At 34.3% G+C, this 12,139-nt stretch overlaps 1 protein-coding gene across 3 annotated transcripts in view; it reads left to right on the forward strand.

Moving 5' to 3' along the window:
* Nucleotides 1-12,139, forward strand: part of KIF24 (kinesin family member 24) — a 49,045-nt gene that overhangs the window by 10,897 nt on the left and 26,009 nt on the right. Inside the window, exons 2-3 of one of the 3 annotated variants that reach the window (XM_006916054.3) lie at nucleotides 4,598-5,245; nucleotides 9,000-9,189. In XM_006916054.3, the coding sequence (XP_006916116.1) occupies nucleotides 4,623-5,245; nucleotides 9,000-9,189 (813 nt within the window). In that variant the 5' untranslated portion in view covers nucleotides 4,598-4,622. Of the gene's footprint in view, nucleotides 1-4,597; nucleotides 5,246-5,276; nucleotides 5,424-8,999; nucleotides 9,190-12,139 lie in introns of all 3 variants that reach the window. The other 2 variants (XM_015592640.2, XM_025049737.1) reach the window with 2 other exon arrangements.

Raw genomic sequence — 12,139 nt, forward strand, 5'->3', positions numbered from 1 at the left:
ATATAACCTTTAGTTGGATGTGAGACACTGGGCAGCTACTTCTAGAACAGAGACGTGTTTCTTGGAGGAAAGCCGATTTTAGTTTGGCCAAGATATATACAAGATGAAGGTGTCAAAGACTAAGGCAATTGATTGATAAAATATATAATGGATATATGGATGCGAAATGGATAAAATATATAAAAACCCATGAGTTAATGAATTTGAAAACAAAAACACTCCCTTCCCCCCCAAAAAAAGCAAAACCAAAAAACCCTGAAAGAATTCACTGGACTCCATCCAAAATAACTACTTACTATGAAAATTGGAAATTGAAAGAATTACTTTAGGCCTGCTATCATATATAAACTCTACTTGGGATAACGAAATAGCCCTCGTTTGAGGCTATTCAATAAATGTATTCAATTCAATAAATTTTAGTTTTGTCAGATCATCAAAATAGTATGACCGTGGACTATTTGCTGAAATAATGAGATTAGCCTTGTTAGATAGTGTGTCTTTGAACTATATGAGGTTTTCAGGGTGACGTTTGTAAAGACCTGTGTATTAGGCAATTCTGGGTTGTAAGGACCCTGGTTGTCTTTGTTACTTTGGGTGATGGGACTTGTAAAGAATTAGGAAACAGAGAAAACAACTCCATAGCCACATAAGCAGGCTTCATGAAATCTTCTAATCATTTAGTTGCCTTGGGTAAAAGGTAGAAATGGTAGAACTTTTTGTCCTTTGTCCTATCTAAGCAGATTCCGTTCATTCAACAAATACTTGTTGCACACCTGTCTAGGACAATGCTAGGCTGAGTGGGATCATATTGCTCTTCTCTTTAGGAATTTGCACTATAGTATAAGGCAGAGCCACCCTACATCATCTCTGGAAGAAGGCTGGCAGAAAATAAAAAATATATGAGTCTAATAAATGCCTTATCAGTTTTACAATCAAAACACTATAGGAATTTGGAAGAAGAAATTTCATCTCCTTGAGGTAATTAATTTATTCAGCAAACATAATAGTGTGGATTGTTTTTAAGGGCTATAACGAACAGCCTATGAAAATGCTTGTGTTAAATAAAAAGTAGATTGTGATATAGTTATGAGTACAGTTTTATATACAATGTAAAAAAATGCATTTTAAAAAGCTGTAAGGAAAAACACCAAAATAGTAACAAGTAGTTGTTTCAGGTAAATTTGGGGAGATTGCAAGGGAGGGGGGCAGATGAAACTAGAAATGTATTTTTTAATTAAGTAATATGGTCACATAGTTTCAGAGTTTAAAAACAATTGTTCTAGGTCCTACTCTGGGCAATGGAGACAGCAGTGAAATAGAAATAACAATAGGAAAGGTAATAGTAACCACTAGCATTTATTGGTATACAGTAGTCTCCTTCTCATGCTTGCCCTTCAACAACTAGTTCCCTCCCCGCAGAGACCAAAGTTAATACTTTCTTGTACATCCCGTCAAAAATATTTTATGACTGATAAGCAAATATACAGATTTATTATAGATCTGTGACCTCTTTTTAATAAATGGTACCTTTATAAACTGTTCTGTAACTTCGTTAGTCACTTAATATATTGGAGAGCTTTCTTTTTGTTTAATTATATATTGAGTGTTTACTTATTCTTTGTAATTCGTAGTATTCCATTTAATGGATTACCATAATTTATTTAACCAGTCTCTATTCTATTTCTTTGCTGCCATGAATAAGTTTGTACCTATGTCATTTTGTACTTATACAGAATATCTGTAGGCTAAGTTCCTAGAAGTGGAATTGCTGGTTCAGTGCATTTGCATTTGTAATTTTGTTAAATATAGATCAATGAGTACAATCTTAATCACCCAGTAAGCTTTTTCAGTGTTCTTAATGTCTGTCACCCCAAAAACCTGGGAGTTTTTTTTTTTTTTAATGGCTCTGGGATGAGACTCAGGTATCTCTGAGGGGCTGGACGTTTGTAAAATGTAATGTGGAACAAAGAAGCATATCTGATTTTAAAACAAAAGAACATAGGTTAACTGTAGAGCTCAGAAAGGCACCATGCTTCCAATTTATGTAGAAGCATGCCTTACGTGCATGCTTACATACATGGCTGCTTTAACCTGCATGTCCAGATTGCTGCTATCTCTGGCACTGCACGCCCCCATGATATTATGAGATCTAAGCATTGCTAGATGAATACGTTAGTCTTTCAGATACTTACTAAGCCATGACTATCAGAATTAGATTAGGAAATGTTTGATGTGTTGCAGAGGGAATTTGTGAAATACAGGATCCTGTACAGCCTGTGGAAATTGAGAAGACTGTATAGCACTTAACCTTTTCATCTGGCTTAGACTGTGCCACGTGGAGGAATATAACTGCTTAGAAATAACTTAAAAAACACCAAAACATTAAAGCCTTATTCTGTTCTAGGTTCTGGGCGAGGTGGTGAAGATAGTAACACAGAAATAACAATCACAGTAGTAATAACTACTAACACTTATTGGGTACTAAGTATGTACTGGGCATTATGCTGAGAGTTTTAGAAATATTTTCTCATTGAAACCTAACCCTAGGAATTGTGGGGACTATTACATTCTCATTTGAAGTTGAGAAAAATGAGTTTCAGAGATGTTAAATTAAATAACTTCCTTAAATTAAGTAAATTAAGTAGATAAAAGGTCACACATTTATCTACTTCATAAGATTGTTTGGAGGTTAACAGAGTACTTAGAATAGTGCCTGGTATATAATTAATGCTCAGAATATACTTATTGCTGCTATTGTTACTGAAGCACACAGGAAATACTAGTTACCCCTTGCTAGCACTTACCTCCCAGAAGAAAAATATAAATAGGGTTTTTCCTGGAAATGATGGGTATTACAGATAGAAGAAACAGTAGTAGAAGAATTGGTGGCCAGGTTTAACTACTATATTCAGGTGTTTGGTAGTAAAATGGTAGAAGAGGGGAGAAATGAAAGGTTTTATAGGGGTAAGGGATAGCTATTGAGCTATCTTGAAAGGTGGGACATAACTCATTGTATAGGCAAAGGGAGTTGGGAACATTTCAGGTAGAGATACCGCATTTAAAAAGATATAGAAGTGCTGTTGCCGTTATCTACTGCTGTGTAAGCTAGAACTTAGTGGCTTAAAACAATTATTGTTTTATTTGCTCACCATTCTGTGAATCAGATATTTGGGTTGAGCTGTTAGATAGTCCTGATCTCACCTGGATCACTCATGTGCCTGTAATCATCAGGTGGCACTACTGGGGCTAAGTAGTTGCAGATTGCTTCTCTCAGATGTCTAGCTTTGGTGATGGCTGTAGGCTGAGTAGCAGAAGAGTTCCAAAGCATTAGAAGCTGTAAGGGCTCTTGAGGCTTAGGCATAGAAATCAAAAAGTGTCATTTCTACCGCATTCTCTTGGCCAAAACAGGTCACAAGGCCAGCGTAGATGCGATAGGAGGAGAAATAGACTCCTTTTCTTGATGAAGGGACCTGCAAAGAATGTGTGTGTGTGTCTTGTTTTTGTTTTTTTTCAATCTACCACAAATGGAGAAGGGCAGGATGAGTTTAGGATATGTTACTTAGCCCCTTTGGCCTTTTCTTTAGCCTAAGTAGCATTTCCTCCAAAGTTAATTATGCAGAGTCCTTTGTCATTATTACCCGGCCTTGACCTCTTTCTCTCTTTCCCCTAGAGTGAAGACAAAATATAAGTTAAAATGAAAAACAGAAAGGCTTTACCATGAACTAATTGCATTTTGAAAACCCTGAATTATTAGACAGATTTTTAAAAGAAAACATAGTTTACTTTTGAATGTTCTTGTGAACTTGAACTTAATAGTGGTATGGAGAACTTCTTAGGGTCCTGACTTTAGTAATAGACCAGGATTATATGTTATAACCACATGATTTGTTACTATTTAATTAAATGTCTTGGCATATTAAGCATTTTAATGTGCAACTTTAAAATCTTGACCCTAGTATTAATTTCCTAGCTTCTGTACATGTAGACATCTGTGACCACCTACCTTTTAGAATGATCTGAAATTGTGAATCAGCAGATTCTGAAAAAAGATGTTTTTACCTCTTTATACAACTTTTACTAGTACTCAGCAGTTTCAAATGAGATTTTCTCTGAGTTATATTAGTTTATAGCCCTCTGTAGTTTGCTGTTTAACTTTGCTTCCCATTCTGAGATTTCTTAGCCTTTGTTCATTAATCATGGAAAACAGTTGTGCAACATGCCTTGGTGTTAACTTGAACATCTAAAATTAGTCTTACTATAGTCAGTGGTTGGGAGCGAGGTTTCAGTAGTTTGTGTCATGTGTTAACTAGATATTGCAAGGTTGGAAGGAACTCCCTAGAAATAAGTAAGTGACTTGTGTTAAGTGTGTGTGCATGTAGCTATGTATGTATTACAATTGAAAGTCTCTTTTTATTAAGCAAATGAACAAATTACATCTGTTACTTGTATCTTTGTTTATGCACTATGTGTTTAATCATTTATTTATTGAAAACCTGGTATGCTAGAATGCATATTTGTTTTGTACTTTCATTTTTAAAGGAATCATTGTATTATACATACTGAATTTTAAATGAATGACTTTTTTTTTCCTCTTCAGAATTTGTAGAAACCCTTTTACAAAAATGACATCCTGGTTGTATGAATGTCTTTGTGAAGCTGAGCTTGCACAGTATTATCCTCATTTTACTGCCCTTGGCCTTCAGAAAATAGATGAATTAGCCAAGATTACAATGAAGGACTACTCCAGATTGGGAGTCCATGACATGAACGACCGCAAACGTCTCTTCCAACTTATCAAAATCATTAAGATTATGCAGGAAGAGGATGAAGCAGTCAGTAGTCCAGAGCATCCTCTTCAGAGAAACAGCCTGTATATCAAGCCTCGGGAACCCAGATCTGGACCTCGCAGGCAACTGCATTTTGATTCTCCTGCTGACAACAAAGATAGAACTACCAGCAAATATGAGTTTGAAATGTGCAATTTATCAGATTTTTCTGCAAATGAACAGAAGTCTAGTTACCTAAAAGTGCTAGAGCACATGCTACCAGATGATTCCCAGAACCATACAAAAACAAGAATCCTGAATGCCACAGCTGCTGATTCCTGTGTGCAAACAGAAACTAATACTTTACTCTTTTCATCAAATCACTTTTCTCCAATACTAGGGGATTGTAGTATTCCCATTATTCAAAGAGTCTCTCATGTTTCAGGGTATAATTATGGAATCCCTCATTCAGGTATCAGGTAATTATTTTTATCTTTTTTTTTTTTGGAGGGAGGGTGACCTCAGGCAAAGGCAGTCTTCTTCATAACCAGAGGAGAGGAACCTACTTCTTATTTACAGAAAATGATAGCAAACAGCTTCTGCATTGATAATAGAAATACTTCGATGGAAAATTAATGAGGAACTGGGACTTTTCAGGTGAGAGAGATGTTATTCAGGTACATCAAACAGCTACTACTTGCCAAGATCTGCTATTATTTCTAAAGCAGTCCTGTTTCTATTATTTATTATAGTGTAACATTGATACAACCAGTGCATCCATGAAGGTAAAATAGTTAACTAGGCTTCTACAGTGGGTAAAAAAAAATGCATTCCACAGGATTTTTTTTTAATGCTATCAAATTCCCTTAAACCAACCAGGAGACAAAGTTTAGTTAAAAACAGAGCATATAGTTGAAGTATGTCTTTGGAGCAGTTAGTTTACCTGCACACGTTGAAATATTGTCCTGATTTTGAATACCTTCTACAGTTCCATCCCAAGAAGGATAGATGATTTTGATGATTGCAAAGAATATGACACTTCTGATAGAGTTTAGGGTTTGAGAATCAGGATGACAATAAGTTCTTTTCACGTAGAGTTTCAAGTTAGAATTTGAAATAAAGTCCCTAAAAGGTGAAATATCGAGTAATAACCTAATACTAACATTGGTGTAATAGATAAAAAAATTTTTTTAATAACATGTATTGCTTGTTTTGTTACTTTAAAAGTTTTAGATGGCGAGTTATAAAGAAACAAGGTATTTATATATGGTCTTATATTGGCTAAGGTTTCAGAGGATCTCATAACCAATCAGTTGTTTTATTCCCAAAAAAGAAGGCCTAGTTTTAAAGATAAAAGTACCTTTAGTAATTTGAAATACTTAAAGTAATTTTAAAGTGTTTCTGAAAGTTTTTTGCGGGGGTAGGGGGTGTTCGGTTTAGCAGAACACAGCATTTAATACTGTTTTCTTTTAATTGTGAGAGAACTAGATTGTCCCATGACCATCAAAACCAGGATTGCCGTTTTCCTGTTGGTTAGCTCAGTGGTGAAAAAACAAATATTTTCTTGAATATTATAGTCTTTCCTTGAACAACACATAAAAATCTAAATAGGAATTATTTATAAATAGAATGAATATACCAATTTGCATTATATATTTGAATAGAATGTATATTTTAGTTTAAATATTGTTATTTTATTTATTTGGCAAATATTAAGTACCACCTCTGTTAGGCTCGATTCTAGATATAAAGATAATTAGGATATCTGGAGACGCTTAGTCTCTATGAGGATGGGGTGAGTGGGAAGACAGACTATCATTTGGTGAGTTAAGTGCTGTTTTAGAAGTTGATACATGACAAACCCAGGGCTTTTTCAACTTTTATATCATTATTATCTTAGTCTTCCCATTTTTTATTATACATATGCCCCTCAACTTATGATGGGATTACATCCCACCCATCGTAAGTTGAAATATCGGAAGTTGAAAATGCACTTAATATACCTAATATACCAAACATCATAGCTTAGCGCAGCCAACCTTAAGCATGCTCAGAACACAATATCCAAAAAACACTGGCAATAAATAGACCATTGGTTGTTCACCCTCTTGATCACTTGCCTGACTGGGAGCTGCAGCTTGCTGCCACTGTCCAGCATCATGAGAGAGTATCTTACCACATATCACTAGCATAAGGAAAGATCAAAATTTGAAGTGCTTTTTCTAATCAATATGTACCTCTTTTGCACTATTGTAAAGTCACAAAATCATTAAGTTGAACCATTGTAAGTCGGGGACTGCCTATATAAAAGAAATAGACTTAAGAAGGTACATCTTCCCCAGTAATCCTCAATATTGTTTTCTCACCATACCTTAAGTGGGAGTCAGGATTTCAGAACTTAAGGCTTGCTGTTAGGGAGTCTTCTATTCAGAGAGTGTTCTCTTTGGATGCCTCAACTCAGATAAGTTCAGAATAAATTGCTGACCTTGGAATTTTAATAAGTCTGAGGCATTTAGCGAACTGGTTGCCCTGACTTATTTAAGACTTGAGTAGACCTAACCCCAGCTGTCTTATCTCTTTGCATGTCAGACAGGGAAGATTGGGCATTAAAACCTTTTTAATGCCTTTTAAAAGAATATTCATTCCTTTTTGTCCCTTGAATTTGAAAACTACAGTCCTTTTGTCTGTGTGACCCATCCTAAAGTCCCTGGTCAGTTTTAAAAAGGACATTTTCTGTCCTCTTTGATTAGCTTTATACAATTAGATTATTAACACCAACTACTAGAGATTTTAATACAAAGCCTTTGTTAAAATGATGCATTTAAATTTTGCTTTTTCTTGTAAAAAATCGAACATGCAAAAGAAGAGAAAATAAAACAATGAACCCCCATGTTCATCATCTGCTTTTAATGATTGTCAAGATTTTGCCACACTTAACCTCAAAATGGTATGTTTTTAAAAGTTTGCTATATGGTGGTTAAGAAAACGAAATATGCCTTAAAAGCCTTGAGTAGTCCTTTATACATTATATTAGAAATTTCATTTGCTATTTTTACTAATTTAGATCCTGGCAAAAATAACTTTCTAGCCAGTTGAGGGCTCAGAAAATTGAAATTGATAATGAAGCAATTATATAGTGAAATATCCTGTGCAAAATTTATTATAAAAGACTTTTTAAGGGCTATTAATCAAATTCTAAAGTATAAAGGAAAGGAATAATTTGTCTTGCTAAGACATTCTTAGTATATAGACCAAAGGCCATTGATCCTTATAAAACTCCTACTTTCAAGAATCCTACTTTCTTGTTACCTAGCTTGAGAGGAATTTCTATATAGGTATATGGTCAGTTCCTATATATATGATGTACATATGCATACCACCATAAGCTCAGCAAGTAAACTTGATGAATTTTGTATCCCTAACCCAAAGAATATTTGCCTCAAATATTCTGGATATTAAGATTGATGAGTTCACTGAAGTTAGAGCCAGAGAAGAAATGCATCTGAATAGAAGAGTGAATTTGGTAGGCAGAGCCAGTCATAATATTGTCCCAGGAAGAAGAAATATAGGATTGTATTCTAACAAATACATATCAGGGTGGGCAAAAAGAGGAAGTACAAGAACAAGGCAAAGGAAGAATATACCTGAGAGAAATGGGGAAAAGTACATTGAAACCTACCACCTAATTTAAGGTATTTAGTAAACTCAGGATTTAAAAAAATTAGATTGAATGATCAAGAAGACAGTAAATGTACAAGGATAATTGGATTGAAAGGAAACAAGAGATATGGGTTTGGGTCTTGTAAAGGCCTTGGAGGGATGGTAGCATATTGCATTAGATTTTGAGGATTGACTAGCCTGAGTTTTGGGGACATAAAGAAAGAGTATCCTCATCCATCATTAGAAGCCTTTTGGAAGACTACATCTGGAAGCCAAACACACGTCTTGGAGCTAAAGCAACTTTTAGGATTTGGGAATGTTTTTTGTTCTTGTTTTTTGGTCTGGACAAAGGATGGGATGGCATAGGGATGGAGATAGAAATAATCAGGAAGATTTAGCTAATAAGAACTTTCCCAATGTCAAAACTTATGTAACTATATATATATATGTATATATGTGTATATATATATATATGTATATCACCATGTATGATAAAATGTACTGATACTTTGATCTCTTAAGTAGCCTTATCCTATTAGTAAAAATTAAAGCCCACTTATTAACATATATCAGACAGAATACCTCAGAGAAAGAGAATTCTTGGACTGAGATGGAGAAAATCAGAGTTTGCGTTAGAAAACGCCCGCTGGGCATGAAGGAGATACGTCGTGGAGAAATTAATATTATTACTGTAGAAGACAAAGAAACTCTACTTGTTCATGAGAAGAAAGAAGCAGTTGACCTCACACAATATATTCTGCAGGTATGATGCTTTCCTTTTGTGTTTGGAACTAATATTATCACGTGTCAAATTTTTGCTTTTTGTTTGAGTGGCTGCGTACAAATTCTAAAATTCATTTTCTAATTTGTTGGCATGCATCCCTGATGTGACATTGCATTAAATCATTGCTATCCTAGACGTTTAAAAAATATAGTGCAATGGGGGAGACCAAAAACATAATTCCTCTACTCTAGTACAATAGAGTTGCATCATACATTTACTTTACATACTTTACATGAATTTATACATATTCAGCAAAAAAGGGCTAATGAGGGGATAAAAAGAATTTAAATAATGAATTGGTGATAGAATCAGTCATCGAGCATATGCCCTAAAGTGACTGGGATGGTCACAGAGAACACTAGTAGTTCCAACACATAAAAATTGTTCACTCTTTGCCAGAATGATCATAGAGAGTCCAAGGAGAAAGGGTTTGGTATTGAAAGGAACTTACTCTAAGTTGATAAGTACCCTAGCAGTAACTCTTCAGTCTCGTATGGAAGCAGCAAACCCCATAGGTGGAAGATATTGTAACTTAGATACTCCTAAAATTGTGAAGCAATTGTGAATAATCTAAAATAGGGGATAACCCACCAGATGTTAAAATTTGGGAATTAAAAGTTTCTTACTCTGAATCTGCCTCCCTATAATTTTCACATTACATTCATTTTGTTCTCTCTCTCGCTCTCTCGCCTCAAAACCCAGTGACTGGTAGAAAAAAAAGTGGTGAGTAATCTGGTTTGCTAGCAGTTCACCTTAGCCAGCTAAGATCTTACTCTACTGGAATAAATCCTTTAGCACTGAAGTCAAATTGTTAACTTTCCCCCCTTTTACACTTGCATTGTTCTTTTTCTTTGCTAACCAAAACTGGGTTTCACAGTAACACTCAAAATAATCCACAGTCTTTCTATGGGCACTAAATTACTAGGCCACTGTATAACCAACCCAGTCACTTTAACAGCCTTATCGATTGCTGATCAATGCACAATCTATTAGGTCTAGGTAGGAGGTATTTATTTTGAAGATGGTCCAAATGAACAATTAGTTGTAATTATATGTGTTCCATGGCAACTTACAGCCATAGTAATAGCCCTATCCAATCACCATCTACCCAAGACTGCATTAATGATACTTTTGTCACAGTAATTCCCTCAAGGAGACATCATCTTATCTTTTGTATTTTTCCATTATCCCAAAACACAATAACCTTACTTCTTTGTTATTACCATTGGTCAATACTTATTGAATACCCATAGTTTCCATAGCACTTTCTCTGCTGTTTGAACTTTGGACCTTTGCTCTCATAGGTCAAAGTCCTTACCTATCAATGCTATAATAAAAAAGTATTGGGAGGGGTTTTTTTGCTCCTTTTTCCTTACTTAAATAGAAGAAAAGGGAGGTTTATAGCAAATAAATAATGATCCTAGATTCTTCGGGTTTTATTTATCAAACTTATTTAGGAATTCAAACAATATGTTTATGTGTTCGTTTAATTGAATATTCTAGCCTTTCAAATCTTTTGTTACTTGGTATATATGACCATATACATATAGTGTGCCATCCTACTTACTATTAAATTTTATATCAACTTAATAAGGAAAAAAACAAGAAAACAAACATATGTTTCATTTCAATTTCTTCAGTAAAGAAAAAATATTAGAAAAAAAAGTACTGGAATATATCAAAAGTCAACAGTGGCTATCTCCGAATAGTAATATTTATAGATAATTTAGTTTTTTCCTCTATCATTTTTCATATTTTTGAAATGTTCTGCAATCAGCTTTGTTGTTTTTATATAAAAAAGTAAAACATTTATTTGAATATGTTTAAAATTATAATTGACATTCAGTATTATATTAGTTTCAGGTGTACAACATAGTAGTTAGACATTTGTATAACTTTCAAAGTGGTCCCCCTGATAAGTCTAGTACCCACTTGGCACCATACATAGTTATTACAATATTATTGACTGTATTCCACATGACTGTTTTGTAACTGCCAATTTGTATTTCTTAATCCTTGTCCAACCCCGCTTCCATCAGGTAACCGTCAGTTTGTTCTCTATTTCTATGAGTCTGTTTTTGTTTTGTTTGTTTATTCTGTTTTTTGGATTCCATGTGTAAGTGAAATCATATGGGATTTGTCTTTTTCTGACTTATTTCACTTAGCATAATACCCTCTGAGTCCATCTATGCAAATGGTAAAATTCAATTCTTTTTATGGCTAAGTAATATTCCTTGTATATACATACCACATCTTTATCCAGTCGTCTATTGATGGACACACATAGGTTGCTTTCGTATCGTGGCTTTTGTAAATAATATTGCTCTAAACATAAGGATGCATATATTTTTTTGAATTAGTGTTTTGGATTTCTTTGGATTACTACCCAGAAGTGGAATTGCTGGGTCATAAGGTAGTTCGATGTTTTAATTTTTTGAGGAACCACCATACTGTTTTTCATAGTGGCTGCACCAATTTGTTACCCCACTAACAGTGCGTGAGGGTTCCCTTTTCTCCACATCCTTGCCAACACTTGCTGTTTGTCAATTTATTGATGGTAGCCAAAAAACTTTTGAATAGGATAGATTCACCTATTTCAAAATCAAAAGGTACAAAAGTGTATTCAGTGAAAATTGTCTCTCTAATCCCATTTTCTCCTTGTATTACCTGTTAGAAAGTGTAGCTTTCCAGACATATTATATAAATATATATTACTTTCATAATCTGAAAAAAAATATTTAAAAAATTATGTAACTGATCATATCAAGGCGAAAGTGAGTGTTAATCCAACTTCATTGATAAAGTCTAATCAAATGAAAGTATATGTGATATAAAAGACTTTATGAATTATAATAATCTTGCATGTTCACATTTCTTTGTAAGTTACGTACAAAAGTACTGGAAAAATTGATACCTAAATTGTATCGGA

This window comes from Pteropus alecto, unplaced genomic scaffold, assembly GCF_000325575.1.
Source record: "Pteropus alecto unplaced genomic scaffold, ASM32557v1 scaffold206, whole genome shotgun sequence".
Taxonomy (NCBI): Eukaryota; Metazoa; Chordata; class Mammalia; order Chiroptera; family Pteropodidae; genus Pteropus; species Pteropus alecto.